The following is a 21,539-nucleotide window of genomic DNA, read 5'->3' as shown; positions in this document are numbered from 1 at the left end:
ATACCAATAATAATTGTGGAATAAAATGTTGAAATGCTAAATGGTCATTCACTGTGTCATGTAATAGTATTTCTTCCAACACTAGACAAATTATAAAACAAATGTGTAAAACCTCTTTGATTTGACTGTAGAGCAAAAGAGATTGAGACAGATGTTGAGATGTCAGTCAGAGTGGTTTGGTGGGAAACGGTTCATTGTACCGACAGATTTCTTTACAGTGGTGTTGATGGGAACCAGGTTTCACAATGTTTACAACATAAATATAGCCATTTTATTTACTACCCAAAACCACCAGTGAATCTACATGCGATGATGGTAAAATAGCGAAAAATCCGATAAAACAAGTTTTCATTTTGCCTCACTTTATTTAAAAAAATACATTCAAACCAAAAGCGTCTGAAAAACAAACATAAAACAACGTCTCTTAGACACATTAAAGTCGTCAGGTTCCTATGACCACCACTGTGAACAGCTCTGACTCCGACACATCAAACCACTCTGAGTGACTGCGTTTATGTCTTAAGCACAAACTTTGAAAATCTGTTATTTTATCTTTGAAACTATTAGTTATGTAAGGGCTCCCCCTATTGGCATAAAACACAATTCCAGACCACAAATGCAGTTGCCAGGTAAAATACAAAATGACCATATTGTGGTGATTTAAGTAACAGTGTGGAATAAAGAGTGTGACACAAACTAAAAATGCAAATAAAAGTGTGTTATTTCTTGCAGTGTGACATACATTAATCTCTGTGTTTCTCTAAACAGCGTTCTTCTAAAATTCGATAGATCTTTACAATGCCATTTAAGAAAACAAAACAAAATGTAGCACTTTTTATATAAGTAGGTATTTACAAAATGTACAACTTCACGCAATGGAAAGACACGATACCCACTTCTGCTAGCATGAGCTCACTGGTTTCTGCTATAGGATATCAGTAAACACACAGGAAGGCTGCAAAACAGACAAACATCCAACATGAAACAAAACTCAGGTGAACATGAGAAGGGCTTTACAAAAATAAAAAAAACACAGTCAGACTGGAAGCCAGTGGCTTTAGCTTATCTAAAATACTGTGAATGTGTAAAAAAAAAAAAAAAAAAAAATTTTGTAACTGGTTAGGGAGCTTGTGGTAAGCCAATCACAGGCCAAGTTGAACAGAAGTGAGTAGGAATGAAGTGAAATTCATAAATTAAAGGCTTCTCTCAGTATAAAATGAATCAACAGTGGGATAAGAATAGGCTTAATCTAGGTACGTATTTAAACCCCCCCCCCAAAAAAAAGGTCCTTGGCTATGGTAATTTAACATTATCCACTGAAATGTTTACTGTTCTCTGCAGCAATTAAACAATCAAGACAGTCAATCAAGTCTAAATACAAAGGACGACATATAGCTTATTTTCAGATATAAAAACTTTCAGATGTAAAAATGTTCAAACTTTCTGCCTAATTCAGTGGTTGAGGTGTCAACAGAGTCATTCAGAGTGGATTGGTGTGAAATGGTTCGTTGTGGAGACTTGGACGTCTTTACAGTAGTGGTGATAGGAAGGGGTCACAATGCCTACAACACAAGTACAGCCATTTTATTTATTTCTCAAACCATCAGTGAACCTACACATGTTCTGAGGTTGTAACGTTGATGACGAGCGGTCTATAGCTTTAAAACACCCTCAACATGATTTAAACATCACAACCTTTTCAAACTATCATAAAACAGTGTCTCGGATATTAGACAGCAAATTCATAACCGTTTCATGCAACAACTTCCTATGGGAGCTTTTATAGGTGGACATCCGGTTCCTATCACCACCACTGTGAGCAGTTCTGACTCCTGAAAAGTTTTTTGTATTTTGAGCGCAGAATTATAATAATCGAACAACAGTAAATTTCAAACATAAATGTCAGTGTCTGAATGCAGTTCGAGTCAGTTTGGCTCGAGACTGTGTAGACTGTGTGGCTCTGATTGCTTTTGAAGGCAGATGTCTGGTTCCTATCACCACCACTATGAACAATTCAGAGTTCCAGAGCATTTTACATCAAACTTGGAATGACTGTTTTCATCTTAACCATTTAATTACACAAAGTTTTTGAAATTCCTTTTACCTCCGTTAATGGGTTTTAATACTGTAGGTCTCAGTCTCAGTCCTTGGACACCATGGCTTGTTCTCGTTTCTAATGCTTTAAAACAACGGACTCGGCTCTGAAGGGCTCAATAATTACCGAATGAGTGAAAATAGGTACAGTACCAGTCAAAAGTTTGCAGTTCTCATACACTCGCACATTTAAATCTAAAGACTTAAGCATAAATGCTTTGAAATGTCTCTTTATTTCCAAGTGTAATTTTTGAATGTAAAATACATACATATAGTACCAAAAGGTTCTTTCGCCATCAATAGCAGAACCCTTTTTGCTGTTTTAATGAGGTTCTTCAAGGAATCTTATAGAACAGCTTACCTATCGTGCTGAAGAACCTTTTATGCATTGAATTTTCACAGTTCTACATACAATCTTTACTGAAGAACCCCTTTTAAAAAGTCTAACTAAAAAAATTCAGATGGTCATTCTCCACCCGTGCTGCTTTTAATTTAGTCCAAGATGGAGCTTCATCAAAATCTGGGAAACGGGCCCTACATGAAGGTTGCTTAAACGTCTTTAGGGAACCAATTGTGGTTCTTCTATAGCTTTGCTAAAATAACCCTTTATGGCCCCTTATTTTTAAGGCTGCAGTTTGTATCTGAATCAGTGTGGTATGTACACATGTGCATCTCCAGAGGTTCTCCATCCAAGTTTTGGGGAGTTTACACATTTCTCTGCTTTTTCCTGATGTAGCACACAGGATCACACTTAACTAATTAACAAGCTCCTGGAGGGCTGGGTTGGTATAGCTGGGAAAACATAAATGGGCTTTGACACTTTGAGAACCTCTGGTGCAGAACCCAAAATGGAAGATGGTTTGGATTGAACACTAAACAGGATTGTTATTTCAGAAAGAAATATGAAGAAATAAAGAAAATAAAAGTGTGTCCAAACATTTGACTGGAACTGTACCGGAGCATAAAGTTAGTCTTGCGTGATGTGATCTCCTAATGAAGAAGTCTGAGGGACAACCATGAGAAAATCAACCCAACTAGTGAACAACTCTAGACATTAGAGGAGTCTTTGGGCAGAATTTAGAGGGGCGTACCAGAGAAGATCTAGTGAGTGGAACTGCAACTTCATAATGGCTTCCAGGTGGAGCTTTTGTGCAAAACTAATTTATAAAGGCTTACATGTCAACCAATCAGCTCTCAGTAGCAGTAAAGTTGGCTTCCTACTCCCCAAAACCTGGTTACTGTAGAAAGATGGAAAGATACAGGTAAGTTCATTTTTTTTAACAAGACTACATCTTTGTAATTTACAAAATTAACGGAACGGCTTGCATAAATGTCTAGAAACGTTAAACTTTTTGTGTTTAGCTCCATTCACTCCCTTTCTTTTCAGATTAATTTGTAGGGGCCCTCTAGTTTTTTGCGTTCAATGTCAGGCTCCGCTTAAACCGCCTCAAAAACCCTGGCACAAACCCTTCCAGCACCAATAGTTTATAATCTGTCCCCAGGTGAGATCACATCTGAGACTGAGAAAAAGCAACACCGAATTGCATACGTTCACCAGGAATTAAGACTGAAAACCACCGGCTGTAGAAACGTTTAACAAGCCAACACAGCAAAACGTGCTTAATTATCTTCCCAGCAGAACTCCGGGATGATGTGGTCTTACAAAACAAAACACTAATTTATACACCATCCCTCCCCACCCCCACCACCACCACCACCACTGATGAGCATAAAAATCTCAGGTCTTTATATATAAATTTATCACAATCAGTCCAACAGCAAGACTCCACTGGACAAATAATGTTATTAGCATAGAAAAAGAAAAACAAACGTTCATAGAGAAATAGGTGGGTCATCTGAATCAAATCTACATTGTTTGCTTCGGTTCGTCGAGCTGCATTGTTGGGTTTGGGTGATATCTCCCTCAACCACCCATGTTACACTCCACTCACACGCTCACAAAAACTCACTCCAGTCTGCTTGAATATCAGTGATCAGAAATTAGAGGTATTCAGTTTAGAGGGCTATGTGAAGTTGTCCGTAAAAGGGCAATTCCACCCATTTTTGTAATTAAATAGTTGAGATGTAAACAAAGTCAGAGTGGTTTGGTGCAAATGCTTCATTTTAGAGAAACTTTGAGTCAGAATGGTTCACAGTGTTGGTGATAGGAACCAGACATCCGAAGGTTTAATAGAGAATCTTCTATTAGTCGCTTGAAGAGGAAAAAAAAAAGTCAATATTTTCCCTTACAACCTTGAAATAATCACTTATTTTTCTCTAAGGCTGGCAAAATAATGACATAGTATTTTGAAATAATGGCTTACTGTGAAAAATTAAAATGAAAAATTTATTTCAAACAGGAAGTAATTATTTCAGAATAATAAGTCACAATTTCAAGAAAAGTTGTTTTGATATAGTAAGAAATTATTTTGAGGTGCTTGGTCAACATTTTGAGAAAATAAATAATTTTGAAATACTACATGAAAATGTCTCAAAAACAAAATTCAGAAACAGTGAGGGAGGTGGGGGAAAACCTTATTTCTCTTCTCTTGTAGCTGAAGGTATTTAAATACCTCTAAAAGATCTCACTGAAATGTATTACATGAAATGGTTATGAAAATGTTGCCTGATGGCTTTAAATGTTTTTTTTTGTAAAATCCTCTCATGGTGAAGAGGTATTTCAAAGCGAGGCAACAGTCCCCAGAGACTTATTTTATCGGATTATTCACTATTTTACCATCATCATTACATATAAACTCAAAAAACCTGTGTAGGTTCACTGGTGGTATTGGATAGTATATAAAATGTCTATATTGGTGTTGCAGACCTCATGACCCCTGGTTCCTTTCAAGACCATGGTAAAGAAATCGGTCTCTCTATAATGGACCATTTCACATTAAAGCGCTCTGAATAACTTTGATTGCATCTCAACCACTGAATTAGATAGAAATTTTGTAAACACTGGTGCAATTCCCCTTTAGCATGAACATTCTGTATAGAAGCATGTGTCTGTAGATATCTGATGATCCTGACGCACGGTGTCTGTATTTGTGTGGGTGTAGTTAACGGATACACTGATAAACGGCTACCCTCAATGTACATGGATGCATAAGTAAGTGTGCAGTCTCTCACTTATTCAATCCAACATTCTAATAGTGAGAGTCTCTGTGTATGTATGTGTAAAGAGTCCCCTCCGCTGTAGTTAACAGACGGCTGCTCCATTGCTCTCCCTCCGTCCCTGTTTCTTGAGTAGCTGAATGCGGTTGTGGCAGTAAAACTTAATGGCCCTCCAGTCGCGCTGGTTGGTAACCAGCAGGGGGCAGTGCTGCAGGCATCGCTCACAGTCTGCCTTTGCTGGCACACGCAGCTCCACAATGTTGCGTTTCAGGTGCGTCTCCACAGCGACACGTTCGGCTTCAGACCACGGCCGCTTCAACACCCCACGTTTGCCTGAAAGATGTCAGGTGTTAGTTAAAGGGGAATATTGTGCAAAATATCTGCCTAATGAAACTCTTCCGATGCAAACAAAATAATACTGCTGGTTAGATGTGAAATGCTTCATTGTAGAGACACTTAACTAATCAGATATCTACCTCTAAAGGCTACCTCTAAAGGGTCCCTTACTATTACATGCAACAGTTATAAATACACAGCCAGATGCTTGAGAGGTTTGTTTGCACATTGTGAGGCCTGGTTCTTATCACCTCCATTGTAAAGAAATCTGAGTCTCTTCAATGACCAAAATATTCTCAGTCACTTTGTTTACATCTCAACCACTGAATTATGCTGAAATTTAGAAACATCAGTAAAATTTCTCTTTAAACTGAGTTAATAAAAGTTTTCCTTCTTACCCAAAATATAGGTGAACACCCAAGATATGTTTAGTGCATGCTTCTTTATTTACAGAACTGAATCTGGTAATGTTGCTGAAAAGCTACAGCTGTCTGCAATCCTGAATTTTATGGCATACTTTAGTACACTAGTGTATGGGTAACAGCATTTCAAAAACCACACAAGAAAGTCTGAAAGGGACTGCTTAATCAACTCACACGGTTTGAGGCAAGTGACAAAGTGATTTAATCTGAAGTGATGATTTAGACATGCGGTCAGCACCATGCTAATCGCCGGGGTGTAATTTGCATCACAGCTGATAAGTTGGTAAACTTAAGAAACAAACTTCGGACTTTGTGCATGTAAAAATATGTACATTTCAGCCAGATAAGTTCACTGCACTGGTGTAAACTCAGCAACTGAGAGTGAAGTCCAGCGTTACCTGACTTGATCTGTGAGCTCCTCCTCTTATGGCCAACTGATGGGGAGGGCGTAGTGGGTGAGGGCTGAGGGCTGAAGCTCTTCTTAGATCGAGGCCCTCGGCCGTTCACTCCCGTCTTCTTCCCCCCATCTAACCTCTCCTTACCCTTCTCTCCATCTCCATCCGACTCTTCTGAGAAAGAGTCCGCAGAGTTTCCTGACATTACTGAGAGAGACAGAAAGGGCAAAATAAATAAATGAATTAAATGCTATTTCCATTAGAATCTCTAGCACCAAGCTAACTGGGGTTCATCCAAACAATTTATGGCAGCTGTAGCTAAAACACAGTCAACAGATGGCTCCAAAGACATCCAGTGAACATTTCAGTAATGTTAACTCTGATCCTTCCGGTAAAAATTAAAACTCTGTGACTGAATTTTTCTGTAGGGTCCTAGTTAGCCTCTTAGCTATTGACTTGTTAGCAGGTCGGCCTACTATATTGTCCAATTTTGTTCATAAAATAAATAGTGCCTATACTACTATTTTATCATGTTATATTATTTTGTATGTAATACAGGTGGTTACAGTAGCAAACATTCTAGCTAGACCAGCCCTTTTTGTTCATGTCTCTCTTTTTTTTTTTTTTTAAGTCACATGTATGAAAAAATAAACATTTTTAAAAATAAAACAAACATTTTTTCAGGTGAAGAGGCAAGTGAGATCACATGGAGCTTTTGTCCTCAACCTGGATATATGATGCAATTTCCAGTCAGGGAATAAGTGAACAAGTGATGCCTACTGGTTTTAAATGGTGCATAGAGGAACTTTCAGAGAACAATTCTGACAAAGACAAACCACAGAAAATGGATGATTCCTTTGGCAGTATCCATAACTACTGAACTAGGGAGCTGTTTGAGACACCCAAAATAAAATCAGTAGCCAGCAAAGTCTGAGCTTTAATAGTATAAATTAATGTAGGCTCACTATTTGGCAAGCAACAGGCTTCTCTTTTATTTAAAACTGCTTATTAAATGTCTTTGAGGGGTTTACAACAATAACCATAAACAAAACTGATTTTCAACACTTTGATAGTCTTACTGTTGTACCTAATTTTTACTACTAAAATAAAACTTAAAAACAAAAATAATAATGTAAAAAGTTATACAAAGCAATAATATGTCTGTTGGGTAAGGGGATGGGGTTAGGGTAACCTTCTGACGACATCCTTGTGGGCAACTTTGGGTGGCCCTACACCACACTAAATGTTTATAACAACTCCATCCCTCTCAACAGCACCATCTTGTGGACGAAGTCAGAATATTTTGGTAATCTTTTAGCATGTTAAAAACATTAATAATTACATTAGAGCTTGTCTGTTTTTGGCCCTTTGTGTATTATTACTATAGTTAAACCCTAAATATTATAACTCTCTTAACAGTAACATGTTCTCTTAACAGCTAATGCATTTTTAACTCCTTTATTTTGGCTTTTTTCACACACATTCCACCCACCGTCCAGCTCGAGGCAGATGTGCTGGAGACTCATCCCTCTGAACAGCACCCCGTCTCTTTCTCCATACAGCACCACCCGGCCCACTCGTCCCATCAGAGCTGGGTCCTGGCTGATCCGGCCACAGCTCTGCGTCACGTGGTACTCCTTCTGGAGGAAGTCCTCCAGGCGTTTGGCAGCGGCGCCCTGGGGCCTTTCCCCTTCCTCCAGCAGGAGAAGCTGTGTAAGGATGGCCACCTGTCTACGGGCACGCGGCGCTGTCAGTGCTGCTGGGTTTTTAGCTCCACTGGAGCGAGCCAGACCCCGCAAAAGGTCTGTGCCGCGTAGGGGGGTGGCAGGGGAGTGGTATGGCCGGGAAAAAACGTATGGGCTTTGGGGGTCCACTCCTACGTCAGATGAAGTTTTCAGGAGCAAGTCAAGGCAGGCTTCGGAATGTGGCGGGAGAATTAGCGGTTGGATACGCCCGCGCTTTCCTAAAACGCCCACACGGGGGCGATGACACAGCACGTGGCGCTCAAAAGGGGAAAGGGAGGCCTCCAAAGGAGCAAGGGGGGGATTAGCAGGGACTCCAGTGCTGGAGGACGAGGAAGATGAAGGTGTAACACGGTTGCGATAGTCGTGCGCAGTCAGTTTGGCCACTTCGCACTCACGGTGCCGGTTGTAGAGTATCAACAGCGCCAGGCTGGAGTGGCACAGTAGCCGCCATGCCTCAGCCGAGCTGCTGGAGCGAGAAAGGGAGAGGAAGGAGGAGTGCTGCTGCCGCCGGAGGTACAGAACCAGCGTGGAGAGAGAGGAGAGGAGGGGGGGCATGTGAGAGCGGTGAGAACTTGGAGGAGAAAGAGAGAGAAGGTATGGAAAGAGGAGGGATAGAGAGAGAAGAAATAGACAAGACAGTTAATAATGGGACTGTATTTGCAGTTAAAGAAATAAAGATGTATTGACATGGGAATTATGGGCCAATTTTAAAAAACTTAAAATCTATGTTTTCTATTTTCAGCCTGTGTGTTTTTTCTGTTCTGAAAACCTGAAAATTTTCAATCTCCTGTTCTGGCAGTTTTGGCAAACACAGACATCAGTAACCATGCTAGTGTGGGTTTATGACGACTTGCACACTCTGCTGGAGACGCTCTAGACTAAATGTGCCCCCGCTCTATTAAATGGAATTTCAAAGCTACTTACACACACACAAAAAAAACCCCAAAAGGTCTCGTTATAGCTCTGTCGCTCTGGAATTCAGCTAAAGATTTCTGTGAAAAACCAACAAGTATTATATTTTAATAATTTTACAGCTCACCTAAACCACTGGTGCATGTAAGCTGTACATTGAGAATTTTCCTCAAATGGTATAACGGCGCTCTGAACATCCAGCAGTGGAAATCAAGAATTTATTCTTTTACAGTTTACAAATGCGTCATAATAAATCCACTGTTTTAACAGTAAAAGGGAAAAAACATTACATGCACATATAATTTAATATTATTTACACTGTTTAAAGTTCTGTCAGGTCTCTTTCCAGCACAGGGATCATCACCTTTCATCACATTATTACTCAGGCCTAGTAGGAACCACCACCAGACATAAACCACAAAAGTTATGTTTGTCTAGGTGTTACTGTAACAAGGTGCATGCCAAAGGTTTAATAAATGAGAGGAAATGTTTTAAACAGAGAGAGGAATCTCCCAAGAATCACCGCAGTGGCATGACTTTCCCATTCAGTCACTCATTCACTTGCTCAACCCCTTTTAAGCTCATTCAATATAAACAGTGCATCCACAACCTTAGACTAACAGACCTCCTTCAAACCCAGCACAGAACCAGCAGTCTTACCAACAGCCACAATACAGAACCAGCCACAGTAGTAGTTACGAGTTTAAAACTGCAGAGTCTATGCATTTACACTTTCCAGAGTTTGCTTTGAACTGACCAGAATATGATTCATTTTTTAATTAAAGTTCACCCTGGATGTGATATGAGAGAAAATGGTGCATGGCAGTATTTCTTTTTGCACTATAGGTGCCATCATCTCTCATATCACTTCCACTGTCGGTGAGTCTGTGAGGTTAGGTTCTGAATGAAAAACTAATTTACCTCAGAGTATTTCAGACTTAGTAATGGTGCCAAGTAAGCTCCCTTTCCAGCAGCTCAACAGTGACAGACAGCCTATCACAGCTCAGGTTTGTGTTTCTGCCTTGTGTCCACTAAAATACTTTTACATTCTGGATTTGATGCTGATCAAAAGTCTGAACATTTAACCCTTAATCCTCTGGCTTTAATCATTTAATCTCCAATGTTTCTCACAAAAGCAGCCGTTACCACATTCACAGTCTTTTTTCAGACAATTTTTATGGACATCAATCAACACAACTCTGCATATTGACGGACTCAAAATTTGTTCATTTCACAGAAATTGTAGATCTTTACGAAGTTGCAAAACTAAACAACCTGCAACAGACTCAAGAACCTTTAAACCTCGATTCCTACATTCCCCAGAGTTCACTTGTACTGTTACAGCTGGTGGGGATGTGACTGTATCAGCACTGCACAACCAACAATCCAAATAAACCCCAGGGAATGTAGAAATCAAGCTCTCAAATAAAAAGGCTCAATATCTTTACAAAATTGTCACAAAATTGGATGATTTTTGTAATAATATTTGAAAAACTGATCAAAGCTATTTGATAGCGTGCCTGGTCTGCTTCAAGTACATCCTAAAAATATAATAATGAATTTTGACTGAGGTATTAATTGGTAGGCTAGCATATCTTACCTAAATTGTCGCTGTGTTGTCTAAAGCAAAGATAATAGTTTAATCAGTAAAAATACTGGATCCCTAGTAACCAACTAAATGTATAAACACATACCTTTCCAAATCGCCATTCTTCTCTTCTCCACTGTCATTTTCTCTCAATTCATTCATCTCCAGCTCCTCATCATCGTCTACCTCCTCCTCTTCTTCCATGTCCTCCTCCTCGTCTCGTCCTGGAGTGGGCGGAGCCTCCTCCTTAGCTCTTTCCATCTCCTCCTGTTTCCTTTGCTGCTCTTCCTTCTCTTTCTTGGGCCGTCGCCCCCTCCTGGACGGAGGGGTGACGCTGGGCGTTACAGGGGAGGTTTTGACTACTGCTGCTGCGACGGGCGCTGCTGTCTTCTTAGGAGGGGTGGACTGGGAGGCGGGGGTTTTTTTGGAGGCATTTGAGGCTGCAGATGTTGGAGGTGGAGAAAGTGAAAGAGAAAAGGACATGGCTCCGGAATTGGATGTGGACTGCGAGTCACGTTCGCTGCGAGAAAATAGCGACTGACTGGCGGCGGCAGAGGAGGAAGAGGAGGAAGAGGGCTGCAAGGGTGAGGAGAATGAGTGTGCACTGGAGCTTGTGGTGTGTGTGTTGGAGGCTGTGTGTGAGGAGTGAGTGTGGAGGTGCGCAAGTTCCATAGCAGCCCGGATTTCCGGCTGCTGGTCGTGATGCTTTTCCAAATGTCTGGCCAAAGAGCGGAAATTCCGTCCGCAGTACGGACAGTGCTGCCGCCTGCTGACCGTGCTGCTGGCACCACGGCCGATGTTTATGTTTATGTTGTTGTTTATGTTTGTGGTGGGAGGAGCCAGAGGCGCCTGGAAGGGGGATGATGAGGAAGGGGCAGGGTGAGCAAAGGAAAGTGGGCGGGGCTGAGCCCTCTGGGCCTTTTTCTTGGAGTTGGGCGCCGTTTTTCGCTTCTTTCGTCGTCGCATCATTCGGCCCCTCAGGTCCTCCAGGTCTTCTTCATCCTCGTCATCATCATCATCTTCCTCCTCTTCGTCTTCCTCACGGTCTGAGTCGCTGGGCTCGGAGTGTGAGAGCGGAGAGGAGGAGGGGGAGAGGGACCATGAGGGAGTGAGGTAGTCTGAAACGGTGAGAGAGAGAGGGAGGGGCCCTGCCTCCTCCTCCTACAGAGATGGAAGGAGAAATAAGGACAATTACATTTAAAAGGTGTTGCATTTTATGGTTTCACACCACAAATAAGGCAAACAAATGGAAAAATATCCAAAAATGGAGACAAGAACCCATAAATACAGAACAAATTTACTACAAAAATAGACCTGTTACGTTCATGATGTTTTAGCTAACAATTTATTACCATATCAATAACCATGGTTAACAATATAAATGGGGAAATTCACATTTTTTCAAAATGTTCTGGATAATTAAATCTTTAAGATGTAAACCAAATAATTCAGAGTCTGATGTAAAACGCTTCTTTGTGGACACAGTGATGGTGATGGGAATCAGGCGTCCACCTCTAAAAGCCCCTTACAGAAAGTTATTACATGAAATGGTTATGAATACAATGCCTGATGTTGTAAGACATTGTTGTACAATAGTTTTGAGAAGATTTTGGTTTAAAACATACTTTAAAAACCTGTGGTGGAGAGATACAGGTGAGACAAATTAATACAAAAAAAAATGTTCACTATTTCACCACAGCAGTAAATAAAATGGCTATATTTTTGTTGTCGATACTGCAACTACTACTTTAGCACTACTTTATCTGTCATGCAAAAAAAAACCCAAAAAAACAAAAACAAACAAAACATTTTTTTGGCTAAATTAGAGCGAAGTGCTTCACCTGACTTTGGAAGATTTTGGTCGTGAAGGTGATGTTCACTTCGCGCATAAACAGCAATGCTAACATGTCAGTGCATTCTGAGTCAGCATGATAAACACGTGATGTCACCAACTCATCGACAGTAAAATTTGTTGGCAACTAATTTGGACATGGATTTTAGTCGACTTTTTATTACTCCTTGCACCCCTACTGTAAAGAGTCAGAGAAGTTCAGCTATCTTTCTTCTAGCTGTTGATACTCTGTAGCACCCAAATGACAGTTGTGAGAGAGAAAATCCAGGAATGCATCAAACTAAGATTAAAATCAGCTGGCCAAGATGTTTTGTTTAGGAACAGGAATCTAATTAATAAATTAAATGTTTCATTGTGAGCTGTACACATCCTGACCAATCAACGCTGAGTTTCTGTCTGGATGAATCAGCGTATTCAAATTATCCAATAAAAGTAAATAACTTGGGTGAAAAATAATGCAGGCCAGTCTTTAAATCACGACAAAGACTAATTATTGTGTTTTAATATAGCAAAGGGTACAATCACAGTCACAATAAGAAACAATGTGTTATTTTGCCCATGCAGCCCTACTGTACAGTTCTGAATATGAAAAACCTTCATTTCAATTGTTATATTACAACCTCATATCCTTGCATCATAAATTTGCATGTAAAAACTTCACAGGAGAAGGAAATGTCATGTTTAACTTCAAATGTAATGTAATAAGGTTTTATTTTTTGGAATTTGTAACCAATTTTTTGTTTGGTTTGTTCAACAAGAAACCTTCACATAGTTTTACATTAAGTCAAAAAAAAGACAAAAATGGACATACAAGGTTTTCTTTTGGCAGTAATGATATGTTGTTTCACAAAAGGAGGTAAACAAATTCATACTGGAGCCATCTAAAAAAAACTGAATTAAGAACGTAAACAGAATTATAATTAAATTCAGTTATGATTAAAGGGCAGTTGTGGGCTGGAGGTTAGGGAACCAGCCCTGTGACCGGAAGGTTGCCGGTTCGATCCCCTCGGCTGACAGTCCATGACTGAAGTGCCCTTGAGCAAGGCACCTAACCCCCAATTGCTCCCTGGGCGCCGTGGATAGGGCTGCCCACTGCTTCGGGCAGTATATCACCTGAATATATTAGAACTGCGTGGATGTAAAATTGACTTTTCAATGTTTAACTTATAAGTTGTCTGACCAGTGGTAGGATGGTCCCCCCTTTAGATGTGAGTCTTGGTCCTCCCGAGGTTTCTTCCTCCTCCAGCTCTGAAGGAGTTTTTCCTTGCCTCAGCGCTCACGGGGGTTCTGTATATTCTGTATATTCTGTATATTATGTTCAGTGTTTTGTCTGATTCTCTGTGCTGTGATTCCCATTTTTGTAAAGCTGCTTTGTGACAACATCAGTTGTAAAAAGCGCTATATAAATAAATTTGATTTGATTTGATTTGAAGTGTGCTCACTGCCCCCTAGTGTGCAGAGTTCTAATTTCACAGTGTGCAAACACAGTGACATATGTTTCTCAATTCAATTCAAATGATGTATAATGTATATGTTAATGAGTTTAAATGTGTGTGCATTTCTGTCACGGAAAATCTAAAAAAGTTTAGTTTACCTTCTTGATATTGTTGTCAGGATTGAAGCCGCATTCAAAGCCACGTGGCGATACGGATTGATGGAAACTCTGGATTAACAACAACAAAGACAATGAAACTGTGTCTACAAGTTGGTACAATTCAAATAAATACTGCAGAGATTTGTCTTTTACAGGTATGTTGCTAGAAACATTTCCTATTCATTTTATTGATTTTTGTAAATATATGCTAAATCTAAATTTGATGCCTGCAACACATTACAAAATGTTGACACAGGAACAATGTAAGACTGGGAAATCTGTGGAATGATAAATATGGGTTTTGGAACTTTTTCACATGTAAGCAGGTGAACTACCTAACAGGTGATGCTATAACGACGATATAAAAGAAGTATTCACACAAGCCTCACTCATCACTTTGCAAAAACTGGGTGAACAGTCCAACAGTTTGAGAACATTTCTCAATGCGACAGCTAGTAATTTAGGGAATTTCACCCTTACAGTCCACAGCACCATTAAAAGATTCAGAGAATCCAGGAAAAAAAAACAGCAAGGCCAAAACCCAATACTGAATGCCTGTCACTTTCAATCACTCAGATGGCACTGCATTAAAATGTGCTTCTGCGATGAATGTAACCATATGGGTTTGGGAATACTTTGGACAACTCTGGTCAGTAACCCAACAGTTTGTCGCTGTATCCTCAAATGCAATTAAGACTCTACCACACAAAGTGGTTGACATGTCCCTGTGCCACCTTTTTTGGAACATGATTAAAAATATATAAATAGATGAAACATGAAATATACTGTTTTCAATATTATACAGGTAAAAAAAATTGCTGTGTTTTTATTTACATTTTACCTACTATCCCAATTTTTCTGTAATTTTGTTTGCAATATTCTAATAATAAACAATAATTTATTTGTATTATTTTTATATTACATGTGACGGCTTTGATTACCATAGCGTTTTCTCCCCAGTCGGTCAGGCTGTAGTCGACTGTTATTTCCTCTCCTTTGGCAATGTCTCTAATTGCTATTACGACCAGCCGCACCTGGCTCCCACAGTGCACCTCTCTGATCCTGCAGTTGGGAGGGGGATGGAAGAGCACAGGGCCACGGACCCCGCTGGCGCCCTCCTCACCGAGCTCTGATACACTGCAGCATTTTCAAACACATTAATCCCAGAAACATCTGTATCTGTCATAAACATATACAGTGCTGTGCAAAGTCTTAGACAACTTATGGCCCAAATAAACTGTTTTAAATATAGTAATTAATTCATTGCATTTATACGTTGATTGAGCCCAATGACATTTACAGCCTGGCTATGTAAAGATTTCTGTCTCAATATAAGTAAGGTGAGTGAAAAGTTACAAATCTAATTTTGTCTAGAAAGAGGAGCAATTAGCACAATATGGACTTTACTTACAGGGCACCTATGGCATGTTTCTGATGAATTTGTGAATACAAATTGAAATGTTTTGAGTGTATATGGGGGTATAATTCTCTGTTTACATTTGGGAGTGTTAGTAGTAACAGTGTGCTCACCATGTGGAGCATGGCTAAAGCATCTGCTTCTAAACATTGCTGTATTACAGCCACTACGAACGAGATTAAAATAATACAGGAGTGAAATGTGATAATCAAATCACTTATCATGGAAAAAAAAAAACAACAAATACTTTTATGGTACAAAAATAGTTTTAAGGTTGAATCTGGATAAATATCTGTTTGATGGCTGTCAAAATTCACGGATAATGTAGCTATGGGAACATGAGACAATGAATAAAAGGGCATTCTACTGCAACCTGTGTAACTACATAAAATATCGATTTCATAAACATTTTCACTCATGTTAGATTGTGCCCTGCTCTCTCCGATTATCTTTAACACACTACTTTGTTCTTTAATTTACAGTTTTGGATGCAGCCACTGTATCATTCTTATTACTAGTGCCGTTAAAAAAGTTAATTAGTGAAACGCATGTCCGTTAAAGAGTTTAAGCCAATCAGGGGCAAAGCTGGTCTAAACAGCCCTTTTTCAGAAAAACAATTGGCCTTCATCATCAAAGTTTCACAGAAAAGAGTGCAGATTTGACCGCCTTGAATGGTGTACGAACTTATATATATATAATTTCTATATTATATATGAGATTTGGCCTGAAGGAGGAAAACGAGTTGTCATCAACATGTTGGCTTTTGCAATGACAATATCACAGGAATATACAAAATGCAAATGAGCTCTCAAATCAATCAGTGTCATTTACTGGGGGTGTGATCATCCTGACCAATCACAGTTCCATATGAGTTTCTGTGGGTGATCTGATGAATCAAGGTTTTATGTACTCCAAAAAAAGGTAATTATTTTGATCAAAATAAAGCAGACCAGTCTTGAACGTATTCATTCACTGATGTGTAACTGCAAGGAATATTGCAATCGCAATACGTGGTAATATAATTGCAAAAGTAGTATTTGGCTCACATGGTACTCTCCTATTGTTTTGTATAGTGCAAAACCAATGCTCACCAAAGCTGAGTGGGGTCAGTGAGGTAGTAGGGGCTGCCAGGTGGAGGGAGGCGGTCCTCCACCACGTCTGGATACTGCCCATCACCTGAAATGTAGCAATACATTATAAAGACTTAACAATCAGCTATCTGAAAAACTACATTTATGGTAAATGGGGTCTTCAGCTACATCAGGACATTGACTTTTACAGAAAATGCTACATTAATAAAATTTAACCAAACGAAACAAGAAATCTGCCATGCCGTTTTGGCTATGTTCACATTATCAGGTTGAAGTAGCACAAATCCAATTTTTTGCCCTAATGTGACTCAGATCTGATGTTGACATGCAAATCTGATCTTTTCAAATCCGACCTGAGTCAGTTTCATATGTGGTCCTAGATAGAATACATATCCGATTCATGGCCATGCGACCTTAACGTGAACGCTCAGATTGGAATTCATGCTTTTTTTCCAATGCACATTCAGCGTTACCATGGCAGAAGCGCCAAATAGAAGTCAAAGACTTTAAACGGTTTAGACGGTTCGCCTTCGTCTTGCTCTAATAATGAACAGCTGAGAGCTGATCAGAGTTAATTATCCTCTCAGCAAAGGCTTGTCAGTTTGTTTGCTGATGATGCACACATGTGATTCATTCATGTGACATTATTGAGTAGGATGTGTGCACTTGGGTCATTTCAGGACGCCGGTTCCTTCACATTAATAACAGATATAAATTGCTTACCTAAATTAGTGTGAACCATCGTGTACGAGAGGTCGGATTTGAGCAATGAGATTTGTAATGTGAATGAAGCCTATGATGCAAAAATTATGAACATCACACTTGTAGAGCCTCTAGAAGGTTATTGTTTAAAATAGTTGTTGGTTTTTGTGCCCTGCATATACTGATGAACATGTATAATGTCTATGTCCAAATGATCCCTGTATCGTCATGCTGTGTCCTAACAGCAAGCGAGCGCTCAAATGTAGTATTACATCACATCGCAAAGCCTTCAGGATGTCCACACAGGAAACAAGTCAAAATCTAAACAAAGCCATCAGAAAACAACTTCATAGTTCAAAACAGGTTTCTTCGCATCCATTTTGAGACGGAACAGCAGTGCAACACAAAAACAGAGATGGGGCTTCTATCAAAAACGGCATGTCGCATCACACTGCATTACGCTCTGCTGCTTGGAGCTTGTGTAGACAGCTTCATTGATTATAATGGAACAGTTCTGATTTTGCCCTTGTTGCTCTCACAGCTTGCTGTTAGGACAAAGTGTGACCCCTTAAACTCTAATGGTCTGTATCAGGGTCCACTTGAGTTCCTCACTCTCATAACTACAGACCTTACATAATTTCATAGCAGATACTGCACTATTTATAGTAGACACTTAATAACTTATAGTATTTAGCGAATAATTTAGAGCAGTTATTGACTAATTCATAGTAGGTGTTGAACAATTTAAAGTAGTGACCAAATCATTTATAGTAGATATTTAAACATTTAAGAGATACTAAATCATTTACAGGGGTAAAATTCTGAAAAGTTCTTAAAAGTTACAGAATAAGGTATTGGAGTAACTTCAAAGTAGTTAAAGATCAATTCTTTGGCTTAACAAATAATTCAGAGTAGATATCCAAATATTCAGGAGACTGAACAATTCATAGCACATACTTAACAATTCGCAACAGCTACTGCATAGTTTATAATAGTTAGCAAATAAAGCAAAGCAAATTAAGTGATACTTTTTTTGATCCCACAACCAGGGAAATTCCACCTCCACATTTAACCCATCCGTGAAGTGAAACACCACATACACACTAGTGAACACACACTAGGGGGCAGTGAGCACACTTGCCCGGAGCGGTGGGCAGCCCTATCCACGGCGCCCAGGGAGCAGTTGGGGGTTAGGTGTCTTGCTCAAGGACACCTCAGGTCATGGACTGTCGGCCCTGGGGATCGAACCGGCAACCTTCCGGTCACAGGGCCAGATCCCAAACCTCCACGCCCACGACTGCCCCTGTATATGCTGTATATTTTTTAATATTAAAAACTTCATAATAATTACTGAGTAACAGGTATTGAAAAAGTGACAGAAATTCATAACAGATACTGAATTGTGCATAGGAGTAACGGGATAATTTATAGGGTAATACAGAATAATTCAAAGTTGATACTGATTAATTTATTGTAGTTACTGAACAATGTACAGTAGACATACATACAGTATTGACTGTGCTTAATGTAATAAGCTGGTCATGTTAATCATAAAATTAATACCTAAAAAACTGGTCTGCGGTTCAAGGAATTAACATGCAAAATGTTATATTTTTACGTTCCTGTCTGATTATTATGTGTGCATGCATGTTTGCTATGTAGACCTGGTGAATATAAACTGCAGTAAAAAAAAAGAGACTGTTGCAGTTTTCATCACTGATAAATAGAGGAAATTATGTCAGGATGTGGTTTCATAGCCCATCTTCTCAACGCAAGCAGGTACTAAATACTTTTTAGTCAAGGTTTTGAATCTTTTTTGTTGATTTCAAAGCAGCATCAAAAACATAAGGTTGTGCAAAACTGTCACTCGGATTAAATGAACACACAGCTGAATAAAAAGAGATGCAAATAGAAACAGATTGCAACAGCCTGTTGTTGCTATTTGCGTCTGAGTCAAACATTAAAACAGATTCCCTCTAGTTCAAACAGAGCAGTATATCCTGTGCTCAGCGAGTGTGTGTACCTGGGCTGTAGCTGTGCTCAGACAGACTTTCCTCTTCATCTTCAGTCACATATGCTCGGTCACATACTTTCACCGGAGTACCCTTCCTTTTTCTCCCACATACACGCCTGCAAGACAAATGAATCAATGTATACATCACATCTAATAATGTCGCTGTATAAATGCATTTACAGGGGACAGAATGAAAAATGTAACTAGAACAGCGATGTGCAAACATTTTGTCTTGGAGGGCCAAAGTACAATGTGGGCTGAGAGCCACAAAGACAAAAGAGTACAAATGAAAAAGGTAGAAGGCTTTAAAATCAAGTTTGTATGAGCATTTCTTTGGAAAATACTTAGAAATACAATTTAAACGGGAATTAGAAGGTCGCAGGTAACACATAGCATTAAAATGTGGAACGCTTTGGGTAGGCCTGATGCAGAATGAGGTTTTCCAGTTGAAAGACCACTTCTGATGATGCATCTTGAAGGTGGGCGGAGCTTTGGGGCAAATACTGGCTAGCTGACTAATGGCGAAAGAAACCAGGTAGCTAACGTTACTGCTAGGAATCCAAATATCACATCTCTATATGCTAGCCTCCACATGGGCTGCTTTCTTTACTGCTGCCAGGGGGGATTCCCTAACATTTTTGCATAGTGCATGATGGGTACTGTACAACACTGATGGAGAAAAACACAGAAAGGACACAAAATCGTGAATCCTATCCAGACAGTGAGGCTGAGGGCTGCAATACGGCTCTACAGAATATTACATAACATGGCAAAAAACATACCAAATGCTAGTTTTAGGTCTGAATTCCCCTTTAAATTTTGCATCATGCATGGACCACCAAAACAGAGCATCTATGGTGAAGGTTCTCGCTTAACCAACAGCATTGCACATCAAAACAATAAACTATATCATGGAAAACGCCATGCAGATAAATAAACACATCATTATCATTAACATCATCCAAAGATGGCTAAATAAAGCAGTCCTATGAATTTAACCCCAGCAACATCACCACTACCACCATCATCATCATCATCATCATCATCTGACTGAATGAACCTGATCTTTCACCTAACGTTTAAGATGGAATACAAAAAAGTGAGCCTTTCAATACTGTGACATGTCTCTCTCCACACCTAGAAGCCTGCATAATTTCCCCAGGCCAGCTTTAGCTTAGCTAGTTAACTCCCTAACAGCCCATTCAAAGCTTTCCTCTCTCTACATTTCCCTCCACCTTTTCTGCTAATGACACCTGGAGGGCCCAAATCTCGGCGTGACCCTGAAGCACATGTTGTTACTGCTTATACAAGTAACTAGGAGCACGGCTAGCTCCTGCCCTCATCATGCTGCAGGCAAGCAGGGACAACAAGAGAGAAACTAAGGCAGGGAGACCCTCCTGCTGCAGCTCGCCGCCGCCGCCGCTGTGCTGCCCAGCTCAGACTCGTAAACAGAGCAGCTGGACGAGCCTGCAGGCCTCCAGGTTCACGTTCCGGCTCGGTTCTGGCTGGGACGGCTCGGTACTGACCCGCGGGATGTCGCAGGCTTGCTGCCGTCTCCATCGCTGTCGAGGGTCGGGGGCTCTCGGTAGTCGAATGGCGACCGCACGTTCTCCGCCATTACGGCTCTGCTAAGAACTAGCGATGCCCGACTCATTAATGAATTGTTTGTTTGTGTCGACTCATTTGAATCACTTGCTCTCTACAAGCTGCTCGAACCGATTCGCAAGTTCAAATTGAGTCGAAGTGAAATTTTTACCAAGCGAACTTAACAAGGTGCAACAGCGTAGATCGTCTGTAATATAGCCAATATTATCAACATACAACAATAATACATTTTATTTTACAGCTATTTACAAACAGGTGATAAATTACAGTTAGTTAGTGATTTTCTTTTGTTACTGGTTGGTCACAGCAGTTTAAAAATCAATAAATGAGTATAAATTGTATAGGATCAGTGCAAAATATGCCCGTTAAAGACTTCTCATAAAATGTATTTAACGGCTACATATTACAATAATAAAACTTGAATCCACTTTGCACTTTGCATTACCCATGACGAGGGCTCCACCAGACGAGCGCGGATTTTCAGGTGGATAACATCTGGGTTAAAAAAAGAAGTTTTTTTTGCCTTTTTTATGCTAATTGAACTGTATTACTCTCCTGTATGTCTGCTCTATATAAACGTTTTGTGGAGCTCTTTCAGCTGCATTTCTGTGTGTTACAGAAAGTAAATAAAGTGTCTGTGTTTGAGCTTCAGGCT

At 39.9% G+C, this 21,539-nt stretch overlaps 1 protein-coding gene across 1 annotated transcript; it reads right to left on the bottom strand.

The window, feature by feature from the left end:
• Positions 1-3,815: 3,815 nt before the first annotated feature.
• Positions 3,816-20,922, bottom strand: LOC108436836. The gene is made up of 9 exons (XM_017713544.2): positions 20,806-20,922; positions 19,289-19,395; positions 16,564-16,648; positions 14,997-15,192; positions 14,056-14,124; positions 10,716-11,770; positions 7,857-8,680; positions 6,368-6,571; positions 3,816-5,544 (listed from the first exon to the last, which is right to left on the bottom strand). The coding sequence occupies exons 1-9, from the start codon at positions 20,895-20,897 to the stop codon at positions 5,297-5,299; spliced, it is 2,880 nt and encodes a 959-aa protein (XP_017569033.1). The 5' UTR covers positions 20,898-20,922; the 3' UTR covers positions 3,816-5,296.
• Positions 20,923-21,539: the final 617 nt, after the last annotated feature.

The sequence above is a fragment of the Pygocentrus nattereri genome, chromosome 22, assembly GCF_015220715.1.
Source record: "Pygocentrus nattereri isolate fPygNat1 chromosome 22, fPygNat1.pri, whole genome shotgun sequence".
Taxonomy (NCBI): Eukaryota; Metazoa; Chordata; class Actinopteri; order Characiformes; family Serrasalmidae; genus Pygocentrus; species Pygocentrus nattereri.
This window is presented reverse-complemented; position numbering and strand designations above follow the sequence as displayed.